This window comes from Nymphaea colorata, chromosome 4 (assembly GCF_008831285.2).
Source record: "Nymphaea colorata isolate Beijing-Zhang1983 chromosome 4, ASM883128v2, whole genome shotgun sequence".
Classification (NCBI taxonomy): Eukaryota; Viridiplantae; Streptophyta; class Magnoliopsida; order Nymphaeales; family Nymphaeaceae; genus Nymphaea; species Nymphaea colorata.
In genome coordinates, this window is record NC_045141.1 from 24,562,692 (window position 1) to 24,582,180 (window position 19,489).

General features: G+C 37.9%; 2 protein-coding genes across 5 annotated transcripts; one reads left to right on the forward strand and one right to left on the reverse strand.

Annotated features, from left to right (window-relative positions):
* Nucleotides 1–1,071: 1,071 nt before the first annotated feature.
* On the reverse strand, nt 1,072–15,347 carry LOC116252297 (DEAD-box ATP-dependent RNA helicase 13). Of its 4 annotated transcripts, XR_004172127.2 has the most exons (16): nt 15,101–15,347; nt 14,784–15,008; nt 13,006–13,197; nt 11,802–12,010; nt 10,632–10,802; nt 9,040–9,216; nt 6,705–7,096; nt 6,111–6,291; nt 5,185–5,307; nt 4,980–5,096; nt 4,545–4,649; nt 3,566–3,706; nt 3,403–3,468; nt 2,791–2,974; nt 1,910–2,013; nt 1,072–1,473 (listed from the first exon to the last, which is right to left on the reverse strand). XR_004172127.2 is itself a non-coding variant. In XM_031626459.2 (15 exons), the coding sequence occupies exons 1-14, from the start codon at nt 15,318–15,320 to the stop codon at nt 2,813–2,815; spliced, it is 2,466 nt and encodes an 821-aa protein (XP_031482319.1). In that variant the 5' UTR covers nt 15,321–15,347; the 3' UTR covers nt 1,733–2,013; nt 2,791–2,812. The 4 variants fall into 4 exon arrangements, 3 of the variants coding, with proteins under 3 accessions (XP_031482319.1, XP_031482317.1, XP_031482321.1); XM_031626459.2 differs by lacking the exon at nt 1,072–1,473 and having other exon boundaries at nt 1,733–2,013; nt 13,021–13,197; XM_031626457.2 differs by lacking the exon at nt 1,072–1,473 and having other exon boundaries at nt 1,733–2,013.
* Nucleotides 15,348–16,492: 1,145 nt separating this feature from the next.
* On the forward strand, nt 16,493–19,159 carry LOC116252294 (uncharacterized). Its single transcript, XM_031626454.2, has 4 exons — nt 16,493–16,846; nt 17,930–17,991; nt 18,108–18,212; nt 18,729–19,159. The coding sequence occupies exons 1-4, from the start codon at nt 16,636–16,638 to the stop codon at nt 18,867–18,869; spliced, it is 519 nt and encodes a 172-aa protein (XP_031482314.1). The 5' UTR covers nt 16,493–16,635; the 3' UTR covers nt 18,870–19,159.
* The last annotated feature ends 330 nt before the right edge of the window (nt 19,160–19,489 follow it).

Consider the following 19,489-nt stretch of genomic DNA (forward strand, 5'->3'; position numbering starts at 1 on the left):
CGCTCAACGGGCGAAGTCCACCTGTTGACGAAGAAGAGGAGCAAAGCAATTGCTTGCCAATCCCCAATGGCGCACCAATGAAGAACGGGAGAAGGGAGTGAGGCAGTTGCTTGCCAACCCTCTCTGTTGCAGAGAAATGGAGAACCGGTCGAGGGTGAAGTGGATATAGTGGTCATTTTCTTGATGAGCTAATCTTTGCGGTCCCAATCTCTCCATTTTTGGACGGACTGGGGATAAACGTGTTTTTCTTTTCCTTTCCTCTCCATTTCTTCTCATCCACACAAATCAATTCTAATAATTTTCTTTCCCTCTTAATAAATTATCCAAACAATTAAATTGTCGAACTCCATCCTTACCTTTCCCTTCAAACAAACGGTAAAAGTCGGTCATGCCAAGTCCGAAACAAATCAGCCCTGGGCTAATAAGGCCGCTGCAGCAGTCAAATCTACTAGAACAGAAACCTGATTGGCAATTCATAGTGCATTATCTCTACACCACCTTCTATGTTACAGCAATAGAAACCTGATTGGCAATTCATAGTGCATTATCTCTACACCACCTTCTATGTTACAGCAATACATGAAAGGCTCAACAAAACGTTAAAATCATCATGCCTCCAAAAATCTCTAAAAATTATCATTAATTTACAGAAACTGTGGGCAATAAAGCTGCAACAACTACATTTAACTAAAGTTGGACACCGGGTCATGCAGCCACCAAGTACCCAGCCCGACTCAAACCCTAACCCAGCCCAAAAAAGGGGGTACCGGGCTGGACCAATTGAGCCCAATAATAAGCCTGAGTGGACCCGATAATATTTTTTATAAATATATATATATATATATATATATATATATATATATTATTTTATATTAAAATTTTTAAATATAATCGAACCAAACCCGAGCCAGGCTCTAGTTTGGGTTTGAATGGTCGGACCAAGCCCGGGCCTGAGTTTCACGACCCAAGCCCAGCTCGTGGCTCCTTATCAAGGACCGGGCCGGCCCAATGCCCTGAAAAATGTTATAATAGGAAAAGCCATGATACTCACTTTAAATGAAATATAAATTGAAAAAAAAAATGGCACATAGATAAAGACTCGCGTAACTCTACAGATAACTGTCGTGTCAGTATCATTCAAAGTATCAAAGCGGACAAGAAAATGTTTTCAAGGCCCACTCGGTCAGCTCATCTCGCCAGATATGCGCCTTTGCCCATATCCGTCCGGTATGTAGATAAGATAACATTTTTCTTGTGAAAGTAGGCTACAAGGTTAGTCCCTTCAGGCCCTTCTCATAGTACTTGGATCTACATGTATGGCGTACCTCAACCAATCACGGTAAGCATTTTAGCCTGTGAACCATCAGACCAATCCCAACATCCAACAACGCCCGACAAGACGAAGCACAAAAGTGACATAGACTTATGCCTGTATACTAACCGCCTGCCTCCAGCTTCCTAAATGCTGCAAACCTGACAGAGATCAAAGGAAAAAAACTTTTGTTTTTTTTTAAGGATAAGAATACCAGAAACCACTTCTATTGAAAGAGAACCAGTTGCCAAGGTTGGAAGCAAAGGCTATATTACCAGCAAATACCAGTTGTCAAGGTTGGAAACAGGCTCCATTACAAGCAAATTTAGAGATGGAGCAACAAAACCATGTTCATGATTAAATGGTTAAATTTAGAAATCATTTTCATGATTAAATGGTTGGAGTTAGTGCATAAAAATCTATAGAATGATCAAATAGACAAATACACATGAAATCCTCCTGTCATCAAGGAAATCACAACTTCATTATTCCTTAGATTGTCAAATGAATCAATTGAGCGAAGTTTCAGAGCAAACAATAAGGTGATAGGATCCTAATGATACCAATGGACTGAGGGAGTGACGCCTCCGTACTCACCTTTACAGGTATGACAACCCAGGTTGAGTGAGTTTGCTACCGTCTATCAACCCATAGCCCAAATCTTGCAATGCAACGAAGCCTGAAGAATCGTAGCAAAGGAACTGGAAAAAAGAATCATATCCACTAATTACATTCAAAGTTCTTCTTATAACCTGAAAAATATACCCCAAAAGTCGCAGAATGCTGAAAAAAAGAGAACCATGAAGTCCCAGATTGATTCAGACGGTTCTCGAACTTTAGTACATGGTTGAATTTACATAACTAAGTTGGGAAGTTTGGCATCTTACAAGGTGCTTGATAAAAAGACATCTCTTGGACTCTTTGAGGTCCTCAAAACCACAGCTTATATATTAAAAAAAAAAAAAATCCAACTCACATGAAAATGATTCCCCTCAGTTCACTGATTAGCAAATGTAACCCTATGTCACACAGGTGAAGGGTGTGGGTGCAGCATTTTTTAAGGAAAATGGCTGCACCAGCACCTGAATCGTGTCCACTCGGGTGCGGCAACCTTTTGATGAGTCTGTGAAACTCTGCTGCGACCATGCAGAAGCATCTAACAAGACATTCTCTACTCGGTTTTACTAATAAAATACATGTATTCCATGGCAAGTTTCATGGGCACCGGTACCATCACTATTCAAGATGAACATTTTACTCATAGCAGTAAAAGAAGATAACCTAGGCCACCTGTACATTTAGTAAGCCAACATAGTATAACTTTAAACCTGCTTATAGAATTTAGAACCAAAAAATGTTTCGCTTGATTAAGATCTGTGCTTGTCAACTTTTTGTTTCATTTGCCTTTATAACCTTCAAGGCGCCTAAGAGCATTCAGAGGAAAACACATGAAATTGAAGACAAGGATCTGTACTTACATTGAGAAAATCAGGTAACAACTTATAAAGATGTAGTCTTCCGAAGTTCTTGCAGAGGCTCAACTAGGTCACGGCCAATCACCACAATTTTGGATCTTCTCTGTCCTTTAACATTTTTGTGGTCTATCTGTTTCTTGTGAGAGAACTCTCTCAGTTGCTGCTGAAGAAGAGGTGACATGCCAGCCTGAATAAGCACAAACAAAAGAAGCATGTCCAACTATCAAAATTTTAACAATGTAAAAGACTGACAATCTGAAAAGAAAAAAAAAGAACGTAACATTCATGAATATTTCCAACCATTAACTCAGATTAGAAATAAGTCTGTCTGGATATGAAACCTAAACCTAGATCCAAGCATACCGTTGGTAAACTTTTAAACATAGAAGACTGGAAGCAACCAATATCAAGATTCAGTTGTGCCTAATTCCACACTGTCAAGTTAAGGACTTAGGACTCACATTAAAGACTGTAAGATTGCTCCAGATTCTTTATTCTAGAATCTCTCAAATACATCATTAACATAACCATATTGAAGATATAATTTCATATAAAGAAAAAAAAATACACTGCCAAACCAGGATAGGAGAAAGCATGTCTGATTAACAGACTTACCCCTGCAACAAAGCGATGTGAAAATGTTGTGGGTTGCAATGGACGTGATAGGAGCTTATTGAGTTCCTGAAAGCATACATCCATATTTATCATAGTGTACCAAAAAATTATTTAGCTTTAGTTCTATAACTACACCAATACTCAAAATGAAAAGAAAGAGGACCTTCTTCAAATGGTTTAAATGCAAGTTCATATTTCTCTTCTGCCTGTGATTGCTTTCTCTTTCTCCCTCACTGCTATCATCTTCCACGTTCAACTCAAGCGACTCAGCGTTACGCTCAAACCAGCTTTTTTTTGAATTTTCCTGGAAAGCACAAAGGGGGAAATGAATCTTACAAGAAGGCTATCAACATCATATTCTAACAAAGTCATTATTTGACTTCCAAAACAGCCCAAAAACCAGCTGCACTAACAAATGAATGCATGCTTCCGAAGAAAACAAAACGAGACAAGAATGTAAAGGTGAAATGCAAACACAGATGGCTTTGGAGATGAGACAGAATTTTGAGTACATCAAAATGTGAATGCAACGTCTCATTTCCTTCTATCCTTTTACCGTTATATAAGCAACATGTTTTGATGTAATTCTGTCAAGCTTCTCGTGAAGTCATCTATGAGAAACCCTTGCCTCCTCGACAGTCAATGGCCTAGGCATCAGTGCTCCTGTATATGAATCTATGAGATAGTATGCAACTGTAAACACCTCTCTCAAATTCAATACGCATCCTGAATATTATCTTGTGTCAAGTGCACTTTGCAAACATCTCGCAGTCTATTATTGTCCTTTATGCAAGTTATATGCTTATTCTGTGGTGTTGGCTACAAGATTTTTAGCACAAGATCAGTAGTGTGCATGATGAGTCAGCATGGACGCCTCCTTAACCAAGGGTTCCCTTCATTGCCTCGATGTCGTTGTCTGATTATTCAAATGAATTACTTAGCGTGAGAGAGTTAACATAGATAGATGCTGATATGGCATTAAGGTTTAGGCATACATTGAATGCAATGATGATCTCAAATTAACTTATAGATTTTCATTTTCTGTAACTGGACTAAAAGTTTCAGGCCATTCAGGAACTCCAAAATAATTATTCTTAGGATTCTCTAATTAAAGTCATACAAAAGGTTGAGCAACAACTTACTTGAGCATTCATATGCAAAACCTTGTCTATTCTGTAAGCAAGAGAAAGACGTTTCACAACAGCTGGCATGTATGAGCTATCTAAAGGAAACGCATTAAGACTTTCCTGCAAAGAGAAAAAAGGAAATGTCACTTCAACAAAAGGATCACATGAGGCACAAAATAAAAAACAAATAAGAAATTTAAGTGCACTTTGAATTACAGACCGATGATTGGTAAAGGTAAGAAAGATCAAGGGGCAAAAGGTTTTAGATATTCGATTATGAACTATAAATAGACACCCTAGCTATGCCTTCTTCTGCCTCTCCAATGCCGTTAGAATTGCTTTGTCCATGTATCCATATCATGCATATGAATTAATATAACATCAAGTAATAGAACAATCGCCGACCAAATTTGAGAAGTGAAAGAAGAACAAAAATGACAAGATCTCAACCTTGGAGAAAGATTTACATAGAGAAGAAAACTTAGATCTGTCTGTTGGGGAAATAAGCGCAATGCTGCATCCATCAGAAGAGGCACGAGCAGTTCTTCCACTTCTATGTATGTAAATCTGAATGCAAGAAATTTTTTTTCAAAAAAAAAAATGTTGGGAGAAAGTACTCCACAGAATATTCACAACTGTAGTGACAGAAACAAACTTCTGCTGAATGTGGTAACTGATAATGAATAACAGTCCGGACACCAGGGACATCTAGACCTCGTGCTGCAACATCAGTAGCAACAAGAATTCCATGCTCGCTTGAACGAAAATGATCAATTGCCTACATTGAAAACACAACTCACAGTTAATTACTAGGACAGAGTAGGATATCAACCAGATCATAATGTGTGAACATTTAAAGACCTGATAGCTGCTACCAATCAGTATGATCATCAGTAACAAGCCAATGTTAATGAAGGGTCACAGTGCATGAAGACCAAGACTAACTGAACATTCCCTAGCTCAACATTTCTGGACACTAAGAAGTCCGAACAAATGACTTAAGTTCTCTAGATATCCATGGATGGTTTCTGGATGTTGGCCTTTCATTCTTTATTTATTTAGTTTGATCTAAACTAATTTGAACCATTAATCCCACAACTTCAGATATTAAGAAGAAATTCATATTTTTTTCAACAAAATCATAAAGCTAAAAGAAGTCCCAGTCTTTTTACTCGTCTGATGCCATCTCTTTGCATGATTCAGATAGTTGAAGCACATCTTAGTATCTTATTCTTGTGCAAGTAATAAATCTGGTTCCCAAAAACCAGAAAGAGTCCAAAAACTAAAGTTTAGGTCAAAATAACAAGCTAAATAGTCAAACACCAATACAAGAGCAACGTCAAAACTAGAGAAGATGAGCAAGTTAAGCCCCTAAAACTTGAACAAACAAAACAGATTGCAGAAAAAATCAAAGAGGAAAATCGCTATGATTTCGGTTCACCAAAATTTGAAACTTCTGGAAATTATTAAATTCTTAAAGTGCATTTCACAACAATATAAACAGGAACCAATCTGTTGAAACATTAAAAAAGCAAGGCCCATGGATAGCCAGATTAACCTTGCATGTGCCAAATTTGGTACCTTCAACCTAGCTCTTTGCTGCATTCGAGAATGAAGCGTCCAAACAGGCAGTTCAAGAATCCGCAATATTGAAGCAACGCGTCGTAATGCTGCACATGATGTGCAGAAAACAATGGTGCGCCCATGACCATGGATGCTCAGAATATAATATAAGTATGAATCCTTATCTTCCTCCTTGCACCTACAAGATTATGAATTAACAACAAACGTTCACTAGAATAGTATTCTTAGTACAAAATTGAAGAAATAAAAGATGAGACTTGAAAGGAGAACAGATTTTGATACAAACATAGCTGCAGAAGAAAATATATTTTGGTCTATAAGAATCATAGCCGTGAATGAAATTGGAAATACAAAAATTCCAACATGAAAGCTCACTTATGATTTCTTCAAACTTTGTACAAACTTTGTAACTAGAGGACTTCAAAATTGAGAAAACAAGGGTAGTGCGGAGTGTCTCTTAATCTTGAATAACAAGTCAAACCGAAAGAGTTTGAAGTGTCAACAAAAAAAGCCCTTGTCATGCAAAACTTTCATGCCCTATTATCTTCACAAAAATTGGAATCGGCACACAAATAAATAAATAAAACATACTCAATGACTGATTCCTCAAGCTTGTGAGCCATGATTGAAGCATTTGTTAAGTCAACAATAGCAGCATCTGCTCGCATTCCTGTTCGCTCCACGAGAGTCTCCATGGAATTCAGTGTATCACTTTTGGAGCTCAAAGATCCTCTTTTAAGCTTCCTCCGAAAATTTTCTGATAGTGCAACAGTTGCACTCAACACAAAGGTCTGTCTTTTCTTCCTTTGTATCCTTGAAATTGTCTCACAAGCATGTGATCCTTCTGCAATCTCAGCCCCATTATCCAAAGATCGGCCACTAACTTTAGGCAACATGTCGATAATAGATTGAAGTTCTTGAAAATGTCCATTTTCTATCATCCGATCAGCTTCATCCAGCACAAAGAATGATAACGACTCTAACTGCAATGTACCACAAAATGAGTATCAACCCCCAATTCGAATGTCGAAACAAAAGATGAAAATAGTTACATAGCAAAGTATACATGAACCATAAAGGAAAAACATGTGCATGCATCAACCAGAAAAGTTGAAAATGCTGGCAACACAAAAACAGCAAGGCATGTGCAACCAAGTCAGGCTTAGTTCTCACTAATGGGCGCTGAAATTGACAACCAAAATTATAAGTTACAGGCTTACAGCGCACAGATATGCAGATGGAATTAGGCTTTGCAACATGCATATTAAATTATGGTCCGCTAAATTGCAACAGAACTTGATTACACAAGTACCACTGCAAGAGGCCAACATTAATTGATTGGTATCCATGGCCTTGCTCGAAGATACAAATCTCCAAAGACCAGAAGGAATTCAAAGTTCTAACGTAAGTAGTCTGCCCCACAAATAGTTGAGCATGACTTCTTTCCTGAACAACAAAGGAACTTCTTTTGGCACTTTAAAAAGATGAAAGTGGATTATAAACATTGCCACCATTCAGGAAGTAGAATAGATGGATAAATCCTCCAGAAATCAACCATGTAACCATGCAGCCATGTCACCCCTACAATTGAAAAACACCTGGATATGGTAATTACAGAAAATATCTTAAAAGGGATCTATAAGAAAATTTTAGCATCCTGGGTTTCAAAGGGAGATCATTGAAGTCATAAAAGTGTTTGTATATGAGACACCTGATATACTCCGTTGTCAAAATCCCGATCTGTGGACCAACTACTCAATTGAATCGGTTATCCACCAATCAATGTTCCAAACCAGCAACTAGTTAGTCAGACTAGTCAACTAGTCAACCTAAGTTGGCCAACTAACTCCTGACCTATAAATATATATGCACATTCTCTGTGTATATACGGTTCTGGGTTTATTTCCATATGTCATTTATAGTCAATCGACCTGGACGACCATCAAGCTGTGGCCCTTATTAGTACTTTCAGGATCTTGAACAACCTGTATCCAACCTCCAATTTTGATAGTGTGCATGTGTGTGTATCATTGTTAATAACAAACATTGTTTTCAGGTTTTTTACGGCGAGGTTTTTTTTTTTTTGGTATTTTTTTGGTAAAGTTGGCTTTCTTGGAAAAGTCTCAGAAATTTTTCTAAAAAATGGAAAAAATTTAAAAAAAAAAAGTAAAAATAATATCAATGACAAACTAATAAGAAGACATAAAAAAACTAGATAAAGAGATAAAAATAATGTGTTAATGATGATAATAATTTGGTTTAAGTTTAATTTCAATCCATGCAATATTAATGTAAAAAAAGAGAAGACAAAAAACTAACGAGAAAAATTGTGAAAAAAATAGGAAAAAAATAACAAATTTATTTTCATGTTTTTTCAAATGACTTTTTTACAATTTGATACAAGTTCATCTCCATGCCCCTCAAGACTGGCAAGGGGCAACATGGGAATCACAGAAAAAGAAACTACGCAATAGAATTCTCTAGCATATGCTTTTGGAGCTGTAACCCTTATGTGCAAGAAGCTTGCAGGACAAGGCATCAACTTAGTCATATGTTTCTGTCATTCATCAATAGGGCCATGGTCAGTCACTTCTCGGAGCCAGGATCTAGAGTATGAGACCTTCAGCCACCTGAATGGGTGCATTCCTGTGATTCACCAAATCAGTGGCTCACCCAAACCACATTAGTATGGTAAACATTGTACTTGAACCATATTTTCAAGAAGATAATTGAGTGATTCAAGTAAATATGATGCACTTATTATTTGTCAGCGTAGGCAATCTTCTTTCAAGAAGAGGAGAAATAGAACGGAATGGCAACCACAGGCATGACCACTCTCACCAGTGGCAATTAGAAGATACAAAAAAAGGAACAAATGAATGAGCACTTGATTGCCATTGGGACAGCAAGCCTCTTCATAAAGTACCTCAACCAAATGTATGTCTCCTCCAGACATAAGTTCCCATAGCCTTCCAGGCGTTCCAACAATAATTTGTGGCCTTCTTTTCAATAGCCGCTCTTGCTTCTGTGAAGACACCCCACCAACAATACTAACCACCTGGATTTTCGTATACTTAGCAGCTGCTTTAAGATGGTCGGTCACCTATAAGGGAACAGAAACAATCAGGAGATTTTATGAAAATGCGGTAATCAGAACTAAGTTCACAGAAAAGCAGTAAGCATCAAACTGAAAGCCACTTAAGCCATGCAGACAATGACTCAATCCTCTTCTGGAAAGCTGAAGATACACACACCTTTCTGTTCATTGACAAAGAAACTAAGAAGGCCATATTTAAGATGATCATTTTTTCTTAACCACACAAGTAATATCCACTAGTAGTTGCTTTAAAATTCACTATAAGTCTCTAACCATTTCAGTCCCAGACGCAGAAAATCAGAGGAATAATTTATTGATTTCCATAAGAGATAGTAAGGTTAGGGACCCCATTGCAACAAACTTTTCAATAATAAAAAAGCTCTGTTTCTAAGCTACGTTGTGCAAATAAAATACTGAATTTTTCCTGCTTTATCATCATACATCCACCCTTCTCAAACAACTATTTTTCATATTTCCAATGTCACAAGATCCACAGAGTGCAGCTGTGGTGCCAAGCAGCTTAAGTGAAAACCACTTTCCTCGGTGACAAAAGAGGTAGACAACTGCAAGGAGGATTTTCTAATTCCTAAACAACTTTGCACCTTCTAAGTTTGAATAGCATTCCCAACAAGTTGCCTCCCTAAGGTGTAAACCTTGTTAACCGAAAAGTTCATTGGAGAAGCTTCCATGCAAAAAGCAAACACCAACTCTAGTAGCTCAAGTGCTCAACATATGATGAACCAATGACAAAGCATAGCTGCATAGGCAATCTTAATAAATCATTTCCAATTACTAGGATACTTGCTAGCATTACTTTATTTTAGACTGCACTAGAAAACCAACAAAACCCCAAAGACAACGCTTGATTAACAGTGAGTCTTTCAGAATATAAGAAGGTCCATCTTATCGAAGGCATAATAACCACGCAAGCTTAGCATGTCATAAATGAAATAATAAGACAATACTTTTTCAGATGTCTAGTTTTTTAGAACCAAAGAAACAGTTCATCAAACCATATAGAAGTAGAAAATAACAAAATTAATTTATCAATGGGGCTTTTAATATTATCTATAATCACATTTGTTTACCATAGAAGATGATGAAGAGAAAGTACACAAGTCACTAATAGGGCAGTAAGAATGCAACTACGAAATTTTCAATGTGGACCCAATACAGAATAAGGGTGAATAAATGTTTTTCCTCTACTTAGCGTATTGCCTCAAGAATGTAATCACTCCAAATTGTTAAACATCAACACACATAACTAGAGGAAGAAAAAGCATGTTTGTGCCCCATGTCATTTCTGACCAGCATGCACATTTAGAACAAGTGCACAAATATAAAAAGGAACATGTAAACAGAAGGCAAACAGCAAGAAAATGAGTATAAGTCATCAGCAGTTTTTCTCTTTCTAGTGGTACCTGCATAGCAAGTTCTCTGGTAGGAGTCACAATCAGAGCCCGGAGAGAATCTACGACAATTTCGTTGTTCAGAGCAGAAGCTTTTTCCTGTTCTTCGAGCAGGCGTTGTAATATGGGCAAACCAAATGCAAGTGTTTTGCCAGACCCAGTTTCCGCAGCACCAATTATATCCTAGTTATAGCAAAAACAAGAAAATTCTAGAATTCATTTACATTGATAAATGGAAGTTCTGTGAAAAGATGCTATAAATCACAATAATTGTACTTCATAACCTGGTGCACACTGGAATGCTTTAGTACATGATAAAATTGGGTAAATAGAGATTTGAGAATAGCATTGTACCAGGTGAACTGCCATGAAATGTACCTCACATAAGGTGATATATATATATATATATATATATATATATATATATATATATATTTGTTAAACGAGGGATACTGACCTCTACTGACCAAATGTTAGGTTTTTTTGACCAAAAAATTTTCGAGCGGAAAGGGCAGTGATGATGAACAAGCTGACCTTTTGTATCTTCTTTTTTTCAAGCTGACCTTTTGTATCTTCTTTTTTTGGCAAGACTATGGTAAGCTCTCTCTCCCTTTCTCTCTCTTTCCTTATTCTTTTGAATCTTTTCTTCCTTTCATTTTTTACTTTTTCTTCTTCTTCTCATTTTTTTCTTTCTTTGTCTTTTTTACTTCATTTCTTTATTTCTTTCCTTTTTCTTCTTTCTTCATTTCTTTCCTCTCTTCTTTTGCTTCTCTTCTTCTTTCCTCTCTTAGTCAATGATGAGACAAGGGGAATCTAATGGATTTAGGTTTTCGAAGAGGGACATGTCATTCTCTGCAAAGATATTTTTGCTTGACTTCATTAACCATGAACCAATAAAATTTGAGGTATTTTCAGTTTAGATAGGTGGATTCTACTATTGGCTGTCGGTTGTCATAGTTAATAGCATTACCTCTTTTGGTGGTATTATTTAGTAGTATATAAATGTTTATGAATTTTTTTAATTCTAAGTTTGTAAACTTTTCAAAAAAGTTTATGCCTTTGTGCTTTCTGGCTACTGGCTAGTGCCTCACTCCAAGTCTGGGCATTGCACTACACTATGTGTCGACGCTTTTGAAAGAACTGATAAAGAGATAGAACAAATTATTTGCATGACATTTTTACCTTTCCTTTATGAGCAGCCATTGGAATGCATGCCTTCTGGATAGGAGTAGGTTCCTTGAATCGCAACTCATAGATTGACTTCATAAGCAAAGGATGAAGTCTCAAACCTTTCCAAGCAAAGAATTCAGCCTCGTCAACTTCTTCCATCAGGCAACTTACCCGCTGCCCCGTGGTTTCCAGATCTGGATGTGCTTCCGTCAGTTCAGCATCTGTATCATGGAAGAGGAAGAATAGTTGGAGCTCATATCTTCATAGATGGATAACTTGGTTCAGTTAACCAAGAAAATACCAGACATACACAACAGACTTGTCAGACTTAATGAGAAAACATTATTCCAAGAACCAATGAGATTACAGACATACTGAACCAAGAGCATGAATTTCAATGGATGGATAGTAACTGGAGATGCAATGGTAGGATTCTGTATACGCACTTTTTAACAATAGCAGGTCCCATGGAATTGAATGAAAAAGAAGAAAACAGATGAAAAACAAGTTGCAGTCAATCAAGAGAGACCAGCCAGAAAAGAAAAGGATAACAATAGATGCCTGAGAAACAAGAGCTAAGATTTAAATTGCATGTTTCTATCAAGGGATTCAGTCCATTCAGGTAGTTCTGGGCCCTCGATCTTAGAACACGATTTTACAACATTAGTTTGATGCACAAGCTCCAAGAGACCAAAACAAAGTTTGATATTCATGGCTAATTTTGCTAAGATATATTTAAAAATTTCATAAAGACAAAATAGGAACTGAGAGAATAACTACTAAGCATGTCCAAATGTTTGTGCACTACAAAAAATATGGATCTGGAAATAGCTTATTCTCACTCTTTTAAGAAGATAAATGGTAACGAGAAAAGAAACAAGTAACATGAGGTCCTAATAGTCTCAAGATTCTACATGCATTCGTTCACTATGATTGCATTATATAATCATGAAGCATACAGTGCAATATGTAGGCCATTTGTCACTCTTCATAAGATTTTCACCTGCTTTATGAATTCCTAAAGGTTCATCCAATAACATCTTATGTTGTAAAAAGCAATCTCTTAGAGTCATAAGCTCTGGAAAACAATAATAGAACATAAAACCTGCTGTGTTCGCATTTCAGGCCTAATTTGGAACATGCAAACTTGTTGCAGTATGAGAAGAATGCAACGAGTATTATAAGCATGTGTTAAAGCAATAACAGTAATACCAACTTTGAACATTCAGACCATCAACTTGGCTGGTTTTCTTCACTTCCTTCTTTTTCTTCTTCTTCTTCTTCCTGCTATTTTCATTGGCAAACAGATGTTCTTCGGTGCTCTTACGTTTCTTAGAGTGAGAAACAATAGCATGATCTTGTTCTTTACCTCCATCAGGCATCTTTGGCTCCTGAATGGAAGTGAGACCTAAAGGTAACAAATAAATAGATCAACAGATATTGAAAAAATCAATTAGCAGAAGCAATTTGGACTTTGGAGAATAGTAAACAAAAAGACATAATGAACAAATCAATGAACATGAGCAACTTGGAGAATAGCAAACAAAAAGACATGCTGAATGCAAGGAAATGCAGATGTTGTACATGAAGTTCCAGTATATCAGAAGCAGTGATACAGTGATCAAGTATAGAAGAGAACACAAAATACTAAGCTAGCAAGATAACATTCAGTGTCCGCCTTAAGACTTTCCTGTGTCCTACTAATTCTCCTAAATTCTTCTAATCCAAGCAAGAATTTCCAGGACACAAAGGATGCAAATCATGTGGCTCAGCATCATCAGAAGCACCAAACTCTCTACACGTACAAAGTTATTGTTGTGGACGCATGAATTGCATAAAAGCATATAACACTTAACGTCCAAACATGCACAAGCGTATGTTCCACAATATTAACAACCCAAAACTGAAATACAGAATCAGGAACTACTTTCTCTAATGAAGCACATTTCAACTGCTTTGCAAGAAGACTAGTGGAAAAATCAGCTTACAAAAAAATATTTGTTAGCATAAAGAAAAATAGGTCATCGAAATTGTCCTGTATTATGTTGTTTCTTTGACCTGCCGATCCCATAAAAGGGTTATCCAACCAAGCAGAATACTACGTCTCTTACATCTGGATTATGTTTTCCCCTCTAAGAGCTCAATATCGCACAACTTGGGACAGTGCTTCAACGATAATCAGCATATTTTTGCCTATAACACAAGGGCAAACGAAAATGTGAACTAGATTATAGCGCACCCCCAACGCCCACTGAATACTAAAGAACAGATTTATTGTGAGCAAGATAACAGCTGGGTTAAGCACTCCAATACTGATCAAGATCAGAACACATTTTTGTCATGGCCAAAAGGTACCGACATAGAATGCGAGGCATAGGCAGCACCAAATCGACTGTTCTTCCATCTTCCGATTGGGTTCTTGAGACCCTTATTCTTTTACCTACAGCTTGATCTAAACTCTAGATAAAAGACACAATGAAATTATGTACCATTAAAGAGTGGAGAACTTCAACAAATTCAACGCGTATCGGATGGAGTCTTGGAAATGGCCACCGATCTCGACTGTTCGAGCGCGAAGCATGAAGCATCTTACCGAGGTGCCTTTGGTGACATATTCACGGCGTACATCTCCTTGATAATTTCGAGATCAATGAGGACAGCCATCTACACACACCCATGCGCTGTACAACGATGAAATCGCTTTGTAGCATTACTTGCCTATATCTTGCTTTTTATTCTCCCAAAAAATTCTTACCTAAATTCGAAAGTGAGCTAATTACCTAAATTCGAAAATGAGCTAATGCAAATTTATGCAATGTTATCACAGCGCTTATGAGTAACATAAAGCGTCCAAACCTGGACTTCATTCAACATCCACGATTGAAGTATTTCACCTTTTATTTTACAATTATATCCAATTCCTTAGTGTGCGGAAACCTCAATGACTGACATACTAAAATCATGAACAACAGAATCAGTAGGGGCAGTACTAACACGAGACATCTTTATCAGTATCAGCGTCCACGGTCGCCTGCTTCTTCAACGTCTTGTCCTTATTCTTCTTTTTCTTCTTCTCCTTCTTCTTGACGTCGCCTGAGGGATTCCGGTCATCGGCCTCCGTATCTTTCGACCTCGAAGCGCTTGATGGCAGCTTTTGTAAGTCAAGTCCAGAACAAGAGACGAAATCAGATTCGTCCAACTCTTCGAGGGAAAGAAAACCTGGAAATCCCAAGAAATTCGTGCTTCAGAATGTGGGAACTAAAAGGGTGCATTAATTGAACTGATGACATCGGCGACTAAGAAAGAGTGACCTCCTTCGCTGGAGCCAAGAAGAAGAGACAATGATTCGTCCACCAGAAATGACGAACTCCATCGCGTAGAATCTAACGCATCAGGACCTATTTCGGCGTTTGGGTTAGAGACCTTGTTCCTCTTTTCCGTCGTCTTCTTCTTCTTCTTCTTCATCGTCACGGGGCCAGGCACCAAGTTCTTGGGGGCATGGGTTTTTAGGGTTTTCTCTTTCTTCGCCATGGCGGGGTTGAGCACACGGCGCGGGAAAAAGTCACAGGGAAGGGGAGTGAGTTTCCCCAATTTATAGGGTTGTAACGAAATAACCTAACAGACCTCTTATTTTTGCAAAATGACCAAATGGTCCTTCTCTTAAACTCCTTCCCACCACTGCCAGCTTGATGTTTGTGAATTCATCCATCAGGTGTCGGCGATTCATAATTTATGCCATGTTCGCTGGTATTGACAATTTAATGCCCCACTTACACAATTAGTCATAAAGTTAAATTTATCAGCTTAAATTGTGTTTGCTTTACTGTGAATTTCAGATTCGTGGTAAGATCTCTAAGATTTAAAATCCATTGGAACCCCTTTCATTTTACTCTTCTTGTTTTTTTTTTAATGTCAAGGTGAGTTACTTCATCTTCACCTCACCACCATGAGGAAAATACAAGCGTGTTTAGTCGGGACAACCAGTACGAGATTTGAACCTCAAACCCTTTTGAAGTGAGCCGTTTTGCCACCCCGTGAACTACAATCCCTTGTGGTATTTCCATCTATCATTAAATTCATGGGTTTTAAGTTTTAACATGTAGCATGAATTTCAAATTCTAGTTTGTTTAAAATGAAGATCTCTCAAAACACAACTTTTATGTAATTTTAATATAAGATCCAAAGCCATTAAACACAAAATAAAAATGTTTTCCTTTTACCTAATAACTAGGATTCAAAATGGCAGTCGTGTTTACTTTTGTACCATGCACTCCCTTCACAATAAAGGGCGAAAAGGAAGTGGACATTTTCGCATGTCCATTTATATAAAACAATGAGTTGATAAATAAAGCTAGGAAAAATGGTCTTACAAACAAAGTCAATCGGTTTTCTTAGCCTTTTGTGATAAGCTAGCTGCTCATCATAGAGATTAAAGAGATTCTTTTTCAAATATCGTTAGCGGGTTTTAAAGAATGAGGTTTATATTGAAAAGTTTGACATATAACATGTTTCGTTTTATAAAGTGGAAATTTGATTCTGAATTTTATAAAGCGGAACTATGGATTTCCTATTTAAATCAATCATACACCTGACTTGAGGCGTTTCAGCGCTTAGTAACCGTCACAAGTTGCAACCACAACTTCAAAGGCCTGTGGGCCAAGGCGCAGGGTTTGAGATAGGGAGGGGATCGTCCCACGGTCACTCTAATTGGCGGGTCGGACGCATCAGAACCGAATTCGATTTGTGGGACCGGTCGTCGAAGGGATTCATCATTCGTACGGCGACAAACGATCGCGCCAACCCCAGCCTTTCGTCCTAGCCAGAGGATTTCCGGCGAACGCCGCTCATGGCTTCCCCCGCCCTCTCCTTGCTTCTCCACCCACATCATCATCTTCATCGTCATTCCTTCGGCGTCTCAACTTCTTTGCTCCTCACTTCCCCTGCATCCATCTCCGTGCCTCGTAGTAGGTCGAGGAGGACGCCGACATCCCCGTTGACAAAGAAGGGGACGCGCAGACGCGCTTCTCCCGCCGTAGCTCAAGTCGATGTCCTTCGAGGTAAGCCCTCGTTTTTCACTCCGTTAGTAGATACTTTAGTATTGTCTGTCACCAATTAATGATTTAGGGTCGAAAACTGTGTTTAGAGATCGAATACGAAATGATGGGGCCAGTTTTCTTTTGCTCGACAACTAACATGAAGTCGGTCTGTTGACTTCACTAGTGCAATTGATCAAACATTGAGCTAGTAAGTCATTGACTATGCTCTGCTTGGTTCTCAGATTATTGCAGTTATTGCAAGCGTTGAATTTTCTAATCCCGTCTGTGTTGAGGCAAATATCAAGCGAGTTATCGGAGATGTTGATCCACAGAAAAGCACTAATATGGAATGAGTTATTGGACTCTGGGCATTAGTGTTTTTAGTTTCTTCGTGAGCAATTTTGTTGTGGACCTTTGGTTGATGTACACAGAAAGCCGAGAAAGGGGAACTGGCTACACCCTGTTTTTGGATGTTAATTTCAAGGTATCTTTGTATGACAATAGTTTAACATGTTCCAATCTTACGTAATAGATATTGCTGATGCTGCAACAACAAAGAAAATGGATCATGAACTCTTGTAATGAAAGTAACGATCTAGTCAACTTATACTTTAATCGCGTCTGTATGGGGTATAGTTAATGGCCGGAATACGAAAGAGATGAATATACTAAAGTTTTTATATTATGCATTTTAAGAATTTGGGATGGTTTCTCTTATCTGCATCTGTTACGTGAAGGGGTTTTCCTCCATGAAGTTTATGGTCTCAGAATGAACAAACCGTTTCTTTTGCTATCCAAAGCTTGTATGGGTTCCTTTTAGATTTAGATCTGTCCAGACATATTTTCATAGCATGGACTCACGTCCATGACTGCTCAGAAGAGAAAACCTTATTATCTATCCATATTTCAGAATTCATGCGTAGCGATTCTCAGGGGCATGTGCACATGTAAATGGCATGTGCTCCACTGTTCAATAAAGGCATTGCTTCATTGAGTTATAGTTGTTAACTCTTTTGTCATTTTGGTGATTAATAGCTGCTGTTAGTCATTCACGAGGTCATGCCTATATCTAGGCCCAACTTACATGCAACTTCTTTGATGCAGTCATATCAACCGCGTGGAGGGTTGGCAAAGAGGGGATTGAGGCAGGAATTAAATTTGTGCCGGTAGATTTTTTTTATTCCTTGAAGTTGCCGCCATTGTAATTACCCATCCCTGATCCCCCTCTATCCTGAAATTAATACTTCATCATGAACACGTTCTTCAGCTTCTCTGATTTCAGGATTCAGTTCCAAGACCTGTAGCCAGGGTTGGTGTTGGTGGTCTCGCCCTAATGGTTACCCTCTTTGTGTTGAAGTCGTTCATCTCCACGGCATTTTTTGTTCTGGTATGAGCCTTCATAATGGTATTTATAATAGATGCAAAATCCCATTTCTACCACAACTATATGCATTTTTACCAGACTAGATAAATTTTGAGTTGCTTAAGCATTTTTTTTTTATTATAATGTTGATGGGAAAAGTACCATGTAACACACCTATTTGCGTGTGGTGTCCAAGATATTTATCAATCTTTCTCTCTCTCTCTCTCTCACACACACACACACCAGTATCATAGTGTCGCCTCTTACTAATTGTCTAATGCACAACCTCTGGTACAGTACAGTATCCACATTGGGTTGTTGTGCAATTTGGTTGTTGTCCAGAAATTATATGACTTCTTTTGTTTTTTGTTTTATTTCCAACGCTCCACAAATATTCTGGGAGCTGCTCTTAGGCAATGGCAAATTTGATCTTTAGGCTTATGAGGAACCATTTTTAGCATTTTTAAAGCATGATATGATTTGCACCTGCAGTTTCTTCTGTAACAGAATAACTGGTTTCTAACAGTGTGTTCATTATAGGCCATGATGGGATTCATATATTTTGTATTCTTAGCGGTAAACAAGGGTGATGGCTCAAGTGGTGGAGGTGGTGGTGGCGGTGAGCAGTCCACGGATGATGCACTGGAAGAAGCAAGAAGGATAATGGAAAAGTATAAGTGACCTTTATTTTGGTGAATCTTTTGGACTTTGAGGTTCATAATTATAGCTTGTCATGTGGATGGCATTGGATCTCTTGAATGGTACAAGGAGACCATGTGTACCATAACATAAAAGTTTCTAGTGTTCTCTTGAATTAAGGCTTCATCAGTTTGTAATGGTGTCACAGGCTCCAATTTTATCGGAATTACACAAAGTTGTTAAACCAGCAATCATACATGTGGACAAGTAGTGAACATTTTTGGCTTTTTGGTAAATGTATGTTGTGGGATTTTTTCCCCATGTAACAGTTATTTGCAGGCTGTGACCTTATGTTTTCTGTGGAAATCCTCATGTCACTATTATTGCAAGTAAAGCTGCACGATGAGTTGAGCAACTTGATCTCTGCTCAAACTCAACTCGTTTGTTAAACGTTGAAGCCAAAGGCTAAACTTACGGTTTGAACGAGTTAAGCTCGAGTTCTATATGCACAGCTTGATCAAGCTTGCTTGGGGTCATCAAGAGCTATATATGTAATCCTATTCATTACCTATTGCAATATAAGATGCCTTTTGGTGTAATGGACATCTTTTTGAGTTTTCAAGTGAAAGTCCTCTGTTCAACTTTTTTATTATTTGGCTCGA